This window comes from Leiobunum rupestre, chromosome 6 (assembly GCF_980474605.1).
Source record: "Leiobunum rupestre chromosome 6, qqLeiRupe1.1.hap1, whole genome shotgun sequence".
Taxonomy (NCBI): domain Eukaryota; kingdom Metazoa; phylum Arthropoda; class Arachnida; order Opiliones; family Sclerosomatidae; genus Leiobunum; species Leiobunum rupestre.
Window position 1 is genome coordinate 38,859,602 of NC_143389.1, and position 15,667 is coordinate 38,875,268.

Sequence of the window (15,667 nt, forward strand, 5' to 3'; positions counted from 1 at the left end):
GTCTAAGGCCTCGGGTCGACACCGATATTTGTGTATCTCAAAAAAAAAATCACCAAGCGCTCTGTGTGCGATGGAGAAGTAAGCGATATAATAGAGTTTCACATGTTAAAATAAGAGTTAAATAAAAATTACTTTTGACAGTTAACAAATAAAAAACACAACAACATCCACTTCTTGTACAATAAAATTTTTATTTATAAAAACGACTAAATAACAACCTTTTATTGTACAAGAAGTGGATGTTGTTGTTTTTAAGTTAGTTAACAAATAAATCACTGCAATAAATTTGAAGAAATGAGCAAATTATAAAATTTTAATTTTTTGCGGAAATTAAAAACCAGTTTATTGACTTATTATAAGTGGTAATGATAACAACATAAACAATTTTCTTTAAGATTTATAGGACTAGCTCTCTTTTAACTGTATTTTTTTGAACAAGTTTGAGCAAAAATTAATGCCTTTTTCATAACATCTCTAGATACATTTTCAATTTTTTTCAAACACATTTTTTCTGTAACTAATCTTTTATGAGCAAGCCATGCGTGTTCATTTAACGCTTCCTCATTGTAGAAAGAACGGTAGCAATTTCCACAAATGCACTTTTTCACTGCAATTTTATGGCCAGTTTCATTTAGAGTACCTTCCAAAAGCCATCCATCACAATCGTCTACACTAGACAATGGTAACCGTTTTTGATTTTCCTTATTGACTGATGCTTGGTCATTCTTATTTTGTTCTGGTTCATTATGATCATTTTGGTTTTGTCCTTGTTGAGTATCTGCTCTCATTAATAAACGGGGGTTCCCCAACTTTAGGCCAGGCATTGGTTTTATATTTTGTGTCATAGGTTTACCAGCAGCTTGAATTGTAGAAGTACATGGGCTAACAAACCTGAAGACATTACTATTTGGATGAGAAACAGTTTGTCTGATATTTGTTTCTGATGTTTGTGGTGACACAGGTACATTGATTAGTGCAAGAAAACTAGCCGGAGAGTTAGAATTGTGAAAAACATTTGTGGCATTTTGATTTACATTACTCATGTTCAGAGCTGGAACAGCTATTAAAGAGTTGCTTATGGATTGATTTTGTGGCACAACACGTCCAGTGCCTGTTTTATTGATTGGGCATACAAAATTCAGCGTGGGTGTTAGATTTGGCCTCTTAGCTAGTGAATAATTCCATTTTGAGAGTTGTGTACCCAGAAATGAATTGTTGAGACTTGATTTAGCATTTTTTGGTGCACCCATAGCAGATGGTATACTATTCAGTACCATATTGTTTGAAGTTGCATTGTTATTTGGTGTTGAAAATCTTGTAGCATGGATATTTCCCACTGTTCTCTTCAAATGTCCAACATTGGATGCTAAATTTATTAACGTCTCAGAGCTAGTTAGTAAGCTTCTAGGAGCCCCAAAATTGGTTGGAAAGCTCTTATGTGTCTCACCACTGGTTGGCAAGCTTGTATTTGTTTCTAAACTAGTTATTTGTACTTTTGAAGCAGTAACATTAGATGATCCAGTGATTGGCTTATGAAGAGAAGAGTTTTTCTGTGCTGGCAATCCAACTTTTGATGCATTTACAGAATTGCATTTATTTACCATCTTGGGGGCCATAGCCACAAGTATTGCAGATTTCCTGGCAATATTACTGGAGGAAATAAATTTCTGTCTAACTCCAGAAATGGCGCCTTTTGGATACATAATAATTTTACCATTGACTATGTCTTTCACAGTTTCTCCTTCAGAAATCGGAGCTTCTTTGTCACTAGCGTTCTTTGGCTTGCTTATAGTATTCTGAGCCGCTTTGTGCAGTGTAATATCAGAACCTTCAATTTCCTTTTGTTTTTGGTAGCAAGGTGGACAAGCGTAAGTGACATCGTCTCCCGATGACAAGATAACCATTTTGTAGTCATCACAACTCTTATTGCATATGAAACATGTTGGTGGTGGTGGTTCGCCATAATTGGTACATTTTTTCTTCAAAGGTACAGTAATTTCACTACTACCCTGTCGTTTCGTGATTGTTTGACATTTGTGTTTAGATAGGCTATCTGCCCCTCTAAAAAACTTGTTGCACATTAAGCACTTCAAAACTGGTAAATTACGATTTACAAATGCTTCGAAATTTCCAGGAATAAGCTTAGGCTGACATTTACTATAGTGATCAGCAAGATCCATTACATCCTTAAAATGTGTGTCACATTTGGAGCAAGTTGACAGTAATATCTCATCTAACACCACAGTTGGCTTAGAACGAAAGTCAAATTGCTTGTTAGGGACATCAGATTCTAGAGTGCCCTCATCTGAATCATTACTTTCGCCTCCAGTGTTTTGAGTTGAAGTACAAGAGCTACTTGAGCTTTCCTCATCCTTCGGGTGATTTTCACTATTAGTCAAGTTTCTCTTGCCCTTTGATGTTGTTTGATGATCAAAGAGATTATTCTCACCACTGTTTCTGTTATCACTTCTTCCACTGGCTCTTTTGGATTCAAAACTTTTATTTTGTAAAACCTTGCACTGAGAACAATTTGGTCTACTTTTCTTCAGTCTGATACAACTTTTACACTTCAAATTTTGATTACCAGTACTGACAACTGTACTAAGGATAGCTTTTGGTTTATTAGAGCAGCTTCGGGTATGAACTCTAAATTTTAATGAATCATAAAACTTTGAATTGCACATTTTGCATTTGTAAAAATCTGGGAAAAGTAACTCCTCTGGTATTAAGCACTGCTTCTTATGAGAATTGTAAATGTCAATATCTGTAAAATTCATCCCACACAATTTACAGTAACCAAGAAAACACGAAGATGGAGGATGCTTTTGCGGACATACAAACTGGTGGTCATTTAGAAGATCTTGTCCTTCGAATAACAAAGAGCAAAATTCACACTTATATTCAGGGCTTATTACGGTGGTACAACTCATTGCACATACTACTTGATGTTCATTTCTATCTTCTTCATCGTCAAAAGATTGACTGCAAAACTCACAAGGATACGTCATTCGGGATATAAGGGGCATTTCCTCATACAAATCAATGAAATTTGTGGCATCTGATACATCAACATCCATAGACCTCTCTTCAGCTGAACCCTTGTTTTCAATGCTAGAATCTTTACTAGAGTCATTACATTTATCTTCAGTGGTAACATTACTGGTATCTTGGGCAACGTCAATACAGTCATTTTTATTCAATGAATTGCCGCCATCTTTGTCATCATTGCTAGTAAAATTAATGGAACCTAATGGTTTAGGCATAATTTCCTTTTCTGGTTGAGTATCACTATCTGTAGTCGTAACACTGCAACTCTTGTGGATTCGTCGCCTAGCTTCTTTCTTCTTACAAGACTGCTTATGCGTTTCCATGGTAATCTTTTCATCAAACTGAGCTTTACAATATTTACAAATCCAGCGGACAAATATGTCAGTGTTTGAATCAGATATTTCAGCGGATGCTAGATTAATAACTTCACTTTCATTAACTTGAGAGAAAGACCCACTTTCTTTTCTTGAGCAATGCCTTTTATGTAGTTTCATTTCAGATTGCTCACCAAAGGTCTTTTTACAATATTTGCATAACCATCTGATGACAATTGAATTTTCTTTCATATTATCATTATCAATAATTGATGATTGTGAATTTTCTTGAACATCTTCCATACCAGAGCTGGTTGTAGATTCAACAACAGCGGTGCTACACGTACTAGAGCATTCATTGTTGACTTCCAAAGAAAGGTTTTGAATGGAAAAACTATAAACATCAGCGTTTACTCCCTCTTTTAGGTCTTCATCTAAATCTTCATTCAACTCTAGTAACTCCATATTTTCAGGTTCCTTGTTATCTGAATTTGTGGTCGTTTCATTTACCAATTCATTTGAATCAGGCTGACTTTCTACTTCTTTCTCAATATCCTTCAGGCTATGAGTTTCAACGATTTCAATGCCCGTGGTATTTTCATTGTCATCTATGATGGGAGTTTCTTGAGAACTAAATATGCAACTCTCAATATGATCACACATGGCTTCTTCAGTTTCAAAACTTCTATTGCAAAAAGTACATGGATATTCTTTTATGTCAATAACTGGTGCTTCTCCAGGCAAAACTGGAGACTGATAACAATACAATATATTTGGTGCTGGAGTGGCAATGGGCACTTTGGGTAGGAATTCTGGTTCATTGCTCTGATGTTCCTCATATAGGTGTTGACTAAGATCACCCGTACTGTCAAACTCCAAATTGCAAAGGATGCAGAAACTATTGGGATATTTTGAACATGGGTTAAGCTCACTAATTTTTGATAAACAATCTTTGGAGCTCGAGTCCGGTAATGAGATAGCCAGAGTACTTGACTCAATTTTGGTCTCACAGTTGTGTTCTTTAAGCAAAAGTTGATCACTAAAAATTTTTAAGCAACTGGAGCAGTGTGTCTGTCCATTTTCGGTGTCATTACCGGACCAATCAATCTTTCTCAAGACATCCATAGTTACTTGACTGGATGCCTTTTTATTCGGCTTTCTCGCACAGACTTCCAAGTGAATGGGGTACTCTTTGGCAAAGGTAGTAAGATTCAAAACACTTTGTTCAACTATAATTGTCCTGCAATGCGGGCATCTGCCACACAAAACTGAATGTTCTAATCTGTGTGCTCTAAGGTCCCGCGATGTTGGAAATACTCTAGGACACGCTGAACAAGCAACAGCTCCTTTAGCATGATAAAAATTCATGTGTTCATTGAGGTTGCCTCTACTTTTAAATCTGAAAGCACATAAAGAGCAAACATACGGACGATCTGTGCCTGTATTTTCTTTTAGAGACAAAAACTGCTTATCATTTGAGCCACTGGTAATCTGCTCTTCCATTTTTAACCTGTTTTTCAAAAATATGCATTTTAAATAACATAGCGTACAACATAATCGTAAAATTATAGCCTTGTTTCACACACCCAATCAAACTACTCTAAAATGGCAATGCTCATCACGCCAGCTATTAAAAACTAATTCCAGCTTTAGAAACATACTGAAAACAATGAATTTTATAATTGTATATACTGTAATAACAAAATAAGTTTTGGAAAAAAATAGAATAGATTTTTGGTTTAATGTTTGTAGCATTTCAGATAAATTACATGTAAATACACTTAGAGAACATCCATTCATCTTTTGTGCATTAAAAACATCGCAGTGAAATTCACAACTATCTATTTTCTGAACAAGGAGTCTACAATGTTCCCTAAGGTTTCAGTTAAAATTTTCTAATTTATTTAAGGTTTTCCATTACTTTTATAAACTAATATTAAAAAATTATTAATTTTAAATTTTAACAAGGTGATTATCCCTTTTTCAACTGAAATAACTCCTGAGGTTATTTCCATGACTTTTCCTTTCCAACCCTTTCTGAGCTGAAAGTCACTCCTCTCATCTACTCATAAAAATTTCCCAATATTTTGGATATTCTATAACATCATGCTTATTAACAAAAAGGTAGTTGGTATCATATCTTAGCATTGCCTCCAAATTTAATAATCAAATCCATTCAAAATATAAGTTATGTATATTTTATTTTGGGTGAGGCCCTTAAAAACTGTATAGGACTGATAGTAATTTTGAAAACTTTTCTATAACATTTAAGAACCAAAAGTAAAATTTTCACTGATGCAGTAGAAAAATTAATAATTATGAAAATTTATCTGTTAACTGTCTGCATACCTAAGGTTAGGTACCTATTTTCCAGTTTTAGTTTGTCTTGTCTTATAATAATAATTAAAACAGTGGCGTAAATAGCACCCCCGCAGCGCGAGGGGGCCCCCAAACGTTTATTATTAAAATCGGTGCTATTTAAAAGGGCCCCGAGTCGTTTTTCACGGGGGGGCCCCGGAGTTCCTAGTTACGCCACTTAATTAAAATACTTTTAAAAATAAAATTTTAATTACTTGCCATTACATTTCAATAAGGAATATGTTACTGCCATATATAATGTTTCGAGCAAAAATTTTAAATAAAATTATCTATACAAAAATTTGTGTTCAGTACACTATATGAATTATTATAATGTAAGTGTAAAATCACTGCGACCCCTGGCGCTATAACTATGGCTTACGTGAGCTAATTCAAACTCGCCATCAATTTAGTAAAATTTGTTAATGTCATGTTCTTGGGCATATTTAAGCCCTCTTCACATTGGAATTTTTTTTAATAAAAACTCCAAAAATCACCATAGATTTTGGCTCAAAATTTATAAAAAAAAAAAACAAGTAATATAAGTGACATATATTTGGTTTTAAGGCTCTATGTCTTTACAGGTATTTTAAATAAAAAATTAAGTTTTTGGAATATAAGCAGAGATCACGATATTTTATTGACATCTGAAAATAAAATTGGTGTTCAACTGTGGGTTTTCAAGTAAAACCATTCTGAACATGGTTGAAATTGGGTTTTTTTTTTCACTGCTATTTGGCTTTTGGAGTTTATTTACACCTACAATTTTTTTTTAATTTGAATAAACTGTTGGTGCGATTGCCTACACTGGCATTACACTATACTCATATGGAAGCTAGTTGTTGCAGCTCCAGGGATCACTGCGGTTATGCACTTACATTGAAAAAATTTAAGGGTTCTGAAGTCTAAACCAAAGAATTATGCAATATAAAATTCTACTCTTAGATAAATTTTTCCCAAAATTTTGGCTCTGGAACTAGTAGCACAAAAATGAAGTTTTTTGGGAGAGGGGGGGTCAAAACTAAGGGAAAATTACGCCAAGGCTTAATATTGTTTAATAACATTCTACTGAATCAGTATGCTTTCTTAAAGAAATTGATGGTACATTAGTAACTCCCAAATAAAGCAAAACCCAACTTACTCATTGGATCAGAAATCCTCCTAAAATGTATATACTTGAAAAAGCTACTTATGATAATGAAAATCAATCCCTTTTCTTTATTTACAGGTCCTGGCACTGCTTTTCTTTATAAATCCGCGCATGAGCAGAACTACGGTCGCGATAATCGCGCGGACAGTTCAGTTCAGGTTTTAGCAGATCAGTTTGGAGACATGGAGGGTGGTTCAACAATAGAATATCAATTTAAAGAAAAAATTCATTTTAAATAATTTTTATTTGTAACTGAAAAAAGGTTAAGGTAAAAAACATATTGTATCTTAAATATTTAAGAACAATGTTTCAGTATAAAACAGTTTATTACAATGATAAATAGCTCATTTAACTTTAGTTTTTATCCAGCATTTGTTAAAGGTCGGCTGATTGTATTGTTTGTGGTCATAGCGGCTATTTCCCACCTATAATAAGTTCAGCATGTCATTTCATGAAAGGAAGAATTTGAGCTTTAACTTACCGGATATCACTGGGTAAATTGGATTGATCTAAATTATTGTCAATGACTAGAATTAGACAAAGTGTCTTTAGGGATGGAACTGTTTACAAAGAAAATAAATTGTTTAAAAAGTAACCAACACAGATAATTTCAGATAAATATTTGAAATAGGTCTTACAAAAATCCAAAACATGTAAATCCGAATGATCCATTAAGTTTGGATTAATTCCACCCATTAATGTCAAAACTAATGGAGTGAAAGATATCTCCCTTGGACTATTATAGAGGAGAAAGATGGAAAAAATACACCGCAAAGTTTAATGGTCACACTGATGAGAAAACAATTGTGTTAAATTACCTAGTTCCTCCAAATAAATATAGTTTTTTATCAATCAGGCAACAATGTTGCCTCCTCCTAGGGCAAGGACCTTTTCCCCTTACTTTTACTCGATACCATTTACAAGCATCTAGATAATTATATTACGTATCGAAGAGTTAGACTCATTTTTTCAGATTTCATGAGAAGTATCTAACTACACATTTTCTTTGTAACATCATTTTGATAAGCTATAACTGGCGAACAAGCTTTTTAAAATACCATAAATTGCCAAAATAGTGTTAATAAATTGGCATTGTTCTTTTTCTCGGGGTATGTATGATAAATAATTAATTCAGAGAAGAGGAGCATCCACTTTTACAAGACTTGCGCAGTCAGCCCATTTAAGTTAAGTGGATTCTTTACTTATTGTAATAAAACACAGGTGTAATGGAGAGTTAGATACTTTTTCCCAAAGTGGGTTCAATAAAAACTGTGATAGTAGGGTTAGTAAAAAAAGGAGATTACAATTAAAATATACAATAACCTGGATTATATCTGTAAATTTCTCCAAAGTGATGACCAGAAAGCTCATTATATCCCCCAAATATATATAAAGATGAATTGTAAACAACTGAAATTAAATATTTTGACCTGTTAGATTGTTATACATTGATAGTATAATTATATCGAAAGTTAAAATTTCAGCCAGAGATTCCAACAGTAGACCGGTTTCGCCATTTCGGGGCTCATCAGTACTGTGTAGGAACTCTGGCAATATCAGTAAAACTAATATACATCCAGAGTGCCCTATATGTGAGCGGTCCACTGAAATTTATAGTGAAATCCTTCACCAATTATTAGCATGGTGGTCGCTATACAGCAGACAACTTTTATGATCTGGTGTCCATTGAATTCCAACGTTGAGATAAATTATATCGAAAGTTAAATAAGAAGAATAAATAAATAAATAAATTGCAGTGGACTGCTCACATATAGGGCACTCTGGATGTATATTAGATAGTATAATTCTTTAACTCGTATTAAAGTTTTGTAAATTATAACATAGAACCTATTAGCAGATAAATTGATCAAAAATAAAACATAAATCAAATGAGAACATTATAGAATTTCTACAAAAAAAAAGTTTATCTGAATTTCAAGTTATTTCCAACACAAAATATTGTACATTTTCTTCTCGATAGACTGGAAACGATGGTATTTTCTACAAAATTTAAATACTTCCAAAAAGTGGTTTTGATTTCTGCAAATCTCCTCAGAAGTTTCGATGCTAAACTTCAAGTGATGTTGGACTGACTAATTTCTAGTTTTTTGTGCAAATTGGTAAAAAACCAAACAGTCTTTTAAGCCAAGAAAACTATTATTCCCTTCATAGCTGGTTAATCTTTACAACCACCACTGTGATAGGTTTATTATTATATGTATATGCGGAGAATAACAGGTCCTATTCTTCTAATGCTTTTATTTCTATGAATAGTTATCAATCCAGTGTGGCTAAATAATGATCATAAAATAGATTATAATAAATAGTATTTTTTTTTAATTCGAGACCTTAACAAATTTTTGCTTATACCATTACTGTGCTAAGAGTGAAAAATAATTTCCATCATACCCAAAAACAAACTATCAACACCCTGGTCCTACTCCTTGACATGGCTCCCTGCAAAGCTGTGTATTACACCAAAAATGGTGGGTCATTTTAGATATGACTCCCAGTAGAAATGTAACTTATGGAAGGTATGTTAATGACACACAACTATAAATTTGTTTGTATTTATATCATCAAACTAACTCAGCATAATTATGCCAAACAAAGATATTCTTCGAGGCCGCAAGGAGTTTCCTGTTCCCAAACTTACACTCTGCAGTTTAATTAACTAATATAGATTTTAGTTAAAGTTATGGTGATAGCTTAGGGATTGTACAGGTCTTTTAAAGCAAGTTACGGCTTAATTATTTATTATTCAAAAAAGACTTCCATAAAATATTACTCCTTTTATAGACCCAAGACAAGTTTTTTTAATTTTATCACCTAATGATCAATTAATCAGTTTAACTGGTGAAAATTAATTGTAATTCTGCGAAAATACCAAACTTCCTATAAAATATGTTGATATATATTCAACTTATTTTTGTTCAAAAGAAAAGAGAATGAGTCAAAATAAATCAAGCTCTTTAGGAGGTACTAGACTAGTGCAGTCACTTGATTTTAATCCTTCCATCAGATGGTTCAAAAAGTTAACTGAAGAGTTTTCAACTCACACGCTGAATGGCTACGCCTCCCAATAGGTATGAAACCAGACACTTGAGGTTGATACCAAGTCATTGTTTTGGTATCCAAGTAAGATATTTGATTGCAATACACCTCAGCTCCTGAATGATATGGGCCATCACGGTCTCCTCTCCCACCAAATATATACATATGATTGCCAATTGCAGAAGCAGTATGAAAATCTCGCCAAGTCGGTGGCACACCCTATTTAAAGCATATTTTAAAACTCATTCAGGTGAAGAATAGAAAATGGATAAAAAGAGAAATACATACTCTTGTGGTAACATGCGTCCATTTAAAAGATTCTAAATTCAATGAGCAAACTTCTTGAGAAAACCAACCATACTCTTCATATCCTCCAAATATGTACATACACGTTTCAATTACGCAAGCCGAGTGACCATCTCTAGGATAAGGAGGGTTGCCTTCTATTGTGGGTTTTGACCATTTCAAAGTACCTTTTTGAATTACAACGAAACAGCATATTTATTACCTTATTCGAAAAATATTAAATCAAAGAAATGTAATATTGTTGAATTACCAGTATCAAAACAATAAAGAATATTACAGCCTGCCTCATCATTTCTTCCACCCCAAAGCAAGACACATTCGCCATACGCAACTACCGTATGTCCGTACCTTTCAAAAATTTTATAATTAAAATTTTGGTAAAAAAAGAAGAAAATATCCCAACCTACCTTTGAAATGGAACATTAGTGTGATCTGATTCATCAATTGGAACAACAGACCATCTTAATGTTACTATTGGTACAAAAATGTGACACTTTTAATCAAACCTATTTGTACAAAAAATTATTTATTCAAGGGGATTGTGATTTTATTTAATTGGTCTTAACATGTACTGCTATATGAATTTTAAGACTACTTCATTATGTTAAAAAAGTTAGGTTGTCTGCCATCAATTATGCATAGATCATATTCTTTTTGAACTTGAATTTAATTATTTTGGTCAGTTATGATAATTTGAAAATGTAATAGAAGTTTAATTTTCTTATTTTTATGGGAATTAAGTAAATATTTTATTGGCTATTAATTTGTTTCAGAAATGTTTTAAGTGAATATTGTAATGTTCATACAAACCACTATAGAAATTATATTTCCCTCAACGTTAATTTTTATGGAATCAGTTATAAACATCAACTCAAAATGTGTACCATTCAATAGTTATAAAGAGGAGTACCATAATAACCAAAATAAGTAAAGGGCCCATAAGATGTTTAAAAATTATATGGTTAAAATGTATAGGTTTTACTCTGCTTCTAAAATTAGGTGCTCAGTATTATTGAAAACTGCAATATCTTTCTCATTTTTTTTTGTAAAGGGGTTAACCATATCTTTAATCTGATATGTTCAAAATTTTTCTTAAAATATGGGTACTTACGTAATACACAAGAAAGTGGGCTAGCTATATTTAACTTTCCGTTAATTGATAATCTAGAGACACACTGAATACAGAACTCTTTCTATCATGTTATGAACTCCAATAGTCCTTATCTCAAAGTGTGATATGCATAATCTTATCCTTCCAAAGTGACATACTTTCTCTAGATTTACTATAACTCTAACATAAATAATAAAATACTATGCACAGTTTTTTTTTCATCTTAATTCCGGATTTATTTACTTACTAGGCATATAATCAGAAATACATGTATTTCTGATAAAATTGTATCATTTATTACATTCACAGCCTATTTTTTTAATTGTAATGGTGGAGTTAATTAATATTATAGCAGGAAATAGGAAAAACAATATTTCCCTAAAAGCCGCCAAAATGTGTAAAAAATCTACCTTAACTCCTTTTCAAATAATAATAATTGCACCGGCTTCAAATACTTCAAAACCAAGTAACCTCCTTTTCAGTGAAATCACTGTGCAAAATAAACTCAATAACTGTTGCTAGTATGTTCCACAATCCCCATGAGCTTAAAACTTACCCAATGCTCGTAAAAGCAAATTAAATACCTGAATTTAAAATATGTACATCAATTGGTCTGTGGATCTCGTAGTTTTCTCCAGTTTCGAAACCCCCGAAAGAATATATTTTATCTCCAATAGCAACTGCGGCATGGTTCACTCTTCGAGGGCCACCCTCCAGGGTCACAATCCAACGCATTTTTGATATGTAGTTCAAAATGTATTTCCACCGTATTGATGTAGTTCAATCTACAAAAATCTTTTGTTAACTTTAATACTTCAAAACCGGTTGATCTAAAGAAAGTGAATGAAACTTATTTTAAAACACATTCTTTATATCTACCTTTTAAGACCAAACACAGAGATCTTTTATGCTTACTTTGATATGTGTCATATGGATTTATAGTGAGTCAGAGTATTGTTTGAGAATCCCCTCTGCAGGGAGGTGATATATACAGGGAAGGTGACTAAAAAGGAGCCACGCGAATTGACCAATCGGAGCACGAGTTCGTTAACCAAGGCCTAATATGTTCTTAATTATAAGCCATTTGACAAATGCTTAGTTGTAAATAGCTGACATTTCAATTAAGAAGTTCGTGCTTTTTCATATCTAAGCTAAGCTAAATACTCCAGAAATTTCAGAAATAAAACGTAACATTTACATCGAAATCCGCAATAACTGGCAGAAGTCATACCGCAGTTAGCGTAACAATGCACGCAGATCGAATGAAAATTTAATCTGTTTACATACAAATGTTTTTCTTTCCAACGGTACTTCAGCGCCATCTATAATTTTAGCTATAAGTCCGGGGAAGCTTATATTTATTTCTTGTTGTCTGTCGGACTACAAAAGTATTATTAAAACCAACAAAAAAAACTTTATTAAAAAAATGAACAGTTTGAATTGTTTAAAACAAAATCATTTTGCTTTTAGGAATCTTGGTGACCGGGAATGTATTGAAAGAAATGCTGCCACAATAACGCAACTCTTTTCGGTAGAGTTATTCTAACATAGGCATAAAAATCTAAAATTAACAGTCGTCGAATTTTCCGCTAAAACATTATACCCAAAATAAATGACTTACCGAGATAGCTCTACAAGGAAACCTATCCGTTTCGGGACTATCACTTTCGATTTATTTCGCAGTATCGCATCCATGGTCGATTCTCCCATTTCTTTTAAGGTAGAAATAGGAAACAGAAAAGGAAACCTGTACGCATGATAAAAGGTTGCAACGCCGAGTTTAAAAAGCGCGGGTAGATATGAGCTGGACACAAACCTGGTTGAAGGATCATTAAGTAATCCTGAAGTGAAAGAACCAGGACATACTGTTGTCAAATGGATTCGATCAAGCAAGTTCTGTTCGAAGAGCTCCGCGGTAAGAGATTCCATAAGCCCAACGACTCCAAACTTGGAACTACAATAAGCAGCTGTCTTCGATCCGCCGACCAAGGCCGCTACGCTTGAAATAGCCACGATATGACCTCGTCCACGTTCGATCATACTTGGAAGAAATGCCTTTACCGTCTGTTACATTGGACAAAGTCATTTTAACTATACAGAAGGTTGAAAAACTCGAAATTAGCTGTAAGGAATGAATCTTTCCGCTTACCCAATAATGAGAGAGCAAATTAACCTCCAAAGTTTTTCTGATCTGATTACTATTCTGAAACATTAGAGGTTTTTGATAAAAAACGCCCGCGTTGTTGACCAGTATGTCGACCTGACCAACTTCCTCGAAGAGTTTTGCAGCCATTTTACCAACAAGCGTCTCATCAGTTACGTCGCATTCGTAAGCATAGGCTTCTCCGCCTGCACTTGTTATTTCTCGGGCCACAGAATTGACCGCGGTCTAAGAAAAAGCACAATTTGTAACTCAATTTCAGTATATATTTTCAATTTACTTAAAATTATCTTGTTGTCGCGGCAACGGCAGTAAAACCGATAGACGTCGAAAGCCTAAACTAGAGTCATAAGCACCCAAACAGAAAAGACTTTTGCACTTAATTTAAAGAAACGTGTAAGCAGACAAGATTTTAACACGATTTTTACCTGATTTCTACTCCAAAGAACGACTCTGGCCCCTAGTTTTCCGAATCTGATGGCTAATTCACGGCCCAATCCTCGGGAAGCTCCTGTTATTAAAACCACATTAGAAGAAACAGACTTTTTTCTGGGTGAAATCGCGTCAAAAAGTTCGCAGAATATTATATAAAACCCTTTCACTATGACGAAAAATAATTCCATAAAAACGGACTGTCTTTCGAATCTCATCTTCTATCCTTAATGTCAGACGAAAATTTGGAGTTATTACGAAACTTTAAAAAAACAAATCCCCTCTATTGTCAACACACCCGATGTTCAAACAGTTTCTATTCGAAACACACACTTTCTTTGGTAAACTATTCAAGTATTCTACCACGCGATGTTAGAAAAACGTTCTTCCGAGGGATTAATAATTTTACATTTGAAACTTGTTCCCTTTTGACCTATTTTTGGCTTGTACGATGAATAGGATTCGTTTAAAAGTATTAAATGTACGCGAATTTGTCTGCTACTTGTTATTGCGTTGAGGTCCGCGAAAAAAAGATAAAGAAAAAAAGAAGTAACTTTCGCTTTCTATTTGTTTCCTGGATAATATAAAGCATTCAAAGTTCTCGAAGCGCTTTTTTTTTGCCCCCGTTAACGGAAGTATTTTTAGGAAACTGGAAAATGCGGAAGTGATTTACGGGATTCAAAAACTAGTTTTCGAAAAATGTAGCATTTATCTCGGTTGATATCGATAAATAAAAGCAGAAGTTTATAATATATCTTTTACGAAAGAAGTATCCATCTACGCAGGTTCGGCGCGGTTTTCAATGGGGACGAATTTCCAGCCGAAACGGGGATTTGCACACCGCATCACGGATGCACATTTACCGGGTCTATTATTATACAGGGTGTCCACTAAAAAATGAACCAGGGCGAATATTTAAAAATCTGTTTTAGGTACGATTTTGAAATTTTCAAGTCGTATACAAGATGTAGGGGGAAACATACTGCGAAAATGTCGATGACCTTGAACCATGTCTTCAAGGTCATCTCAAATCTAACTCGAGAACCATAAGGGCAAATAGGTTTGACCTGATCGGATTTGACCAATAGGAAGCCGAGAAATGCTAGATGAAAAACAAGAAGGTCGTTAAGTTGATAACGTGTCGAAAGCGAGGTTCGGGAGCTGATAACTCTAAAGATACTAGTGTTAGAGTACTGAAATTTGCTATACATTCTCATCAGGATGGAGGGTCCTTAGTTTAAAAATTTCAATGGTCTTGAACCATGTCTTCAAGGTCATCCAAAAACTAACGCGAGAACCGTAAGTGTTAGAAAGTTGGTTCCAATTAGAAAAGTGTTCCACGTCACATTGTAGATCTAATTTGACCAATAGGAAGTCGAGGAACTGTTTTTCAAAATCACAAAGGTCGTTAAAATGAAAACTGAAAGGAAACGCCCATAACTCGAAACCAATTCGTGTTACATCGAAATTTGCTAGACAAACTCATTATGGTGGGCGTTTTTCAAGTTTGTAAAATTGGATGACCTTGAAGACGTGGTTTAAGGTGTGAAAACATTATCTCGTGATCCATTGGGTTTAGAAACTAGGTTTCAATAGGAAATTTGCTAATCACCACTTTCTCGTCTAAGTAGTTTTGAACCATGTCTTCAAAGACATTCAAAAATGACCTTGAGAAATAACTTGAAACTGAATTAGCTTGGAACCAACTTTCTAACACTTACGGTTCTCGCGTT

At 33.9% G+C, this 15,667-nt stretch overlaps 3 protein-coding genes across 7 annotated transcripts; all 3 read right to left on the reverse strand.

The window, feature by feature from the left end:
* Positions 1-337: 337 nt before the first annotated feature.
* On the reverse strand, positions 338-7,041 carry LOC149940864 (uncharacterized). 4 transcript variants are annotated; one of them, XM_090176948.1, is made up of 2 exons: positions 6,862-7,041; positions 338-4,872 (listed from the first exon to the last, which is right to left on the reverse strand). In XM_090176948.1, the coding sequence occupies exon 2, from the start codon at positions 4,863-4,865 to the stop codon at positions 417-419; it is 4,449 nt and encodes a 1,482-aa protein (XP_090033074.1). In that variant the 5' UTR covers positions 4,866-4,872; positions 6,862-7,041; the 3' UTR covers positions 338-416. The 4 variants fall into 4 exon arrangements, with proteins under 4 accessions (XP_090033074.1, XP_090033076.1, XP_090033075.1 ...); XM_090176950.1 differs by lacking the exon at positions 6,862-7,041 and adding an exon at positions 6,103-6,121; XM_090176949.1 differs by lacking the exon at positions 6,862-7,041 and adding an exon at positions 4,949-5,053.
* A 64-nt stretch (positions 7,042-7,105) lies between these two features.
* LOC149940865 (kelch domain-containing protein 3) lies at positions 7,106-12,578 on the reverse strand. Of its 2 annotated transcripts, none has more exons than XM_090176953.1 (11): positions 12,257-12,578; positions 11,926-12,126; positions 10,638-10,701; positions 10,481-10,578; positions 10,213-10,397; positions 9,930-10,143; positions 8,194-8,280; positions 7,689-7,797; positions 7,509-7,606; positions 7,352-7,430; positions 7,106-7,295 (listed from the first exon to the last, which is right to left on the reverse strand). In XM_090176953.1, exons 2-11 carry the CDS (start codon positions 12,074-12,076, stop codon positions 7,232-7,234), a joined length of 1,149 nt encoding a protein of 382 aa, XP_090033079.1. In that variant the 5' UTR covers positions 12,077-12,126; positions 12,257-12,578; the 3' UTR covers positions 7,106-7,231. The 2 variants fall into 2 exon arrangements, with proteins under 2 accessions (XP_090033079.1, XP_090033078.1); XM_090176952.1 differs by having other exon boundaries at positions 11,926-12,171.
* A 229-nt stretch (positions 12,579-12,807) lies between these two features.
* On the reverse strand, positions 12,808-14,152 carry LOC149940866 (short-chain dehydrogenase/reductase family 16C member 6-like). The gene is made up of 5 exons (XM_090179384.1): positions 13,931-14,152; positions 13,491-13,730; positions 13,158-13,405; positions 12,963-13,088; positions 12,808-12,883 (listed from the first exon to the last, which is right to left on the reverse strand). Exons 1-5 carry the CDS (start codon positions 14,150-14,152, stop codon positions 12,808-12,810), a joined length of 912 nt encoding a protein of 303 aa, XP_090035510.1.
* Positions 14,153-15,667: the final 1,515 nt, after the last annotated feature.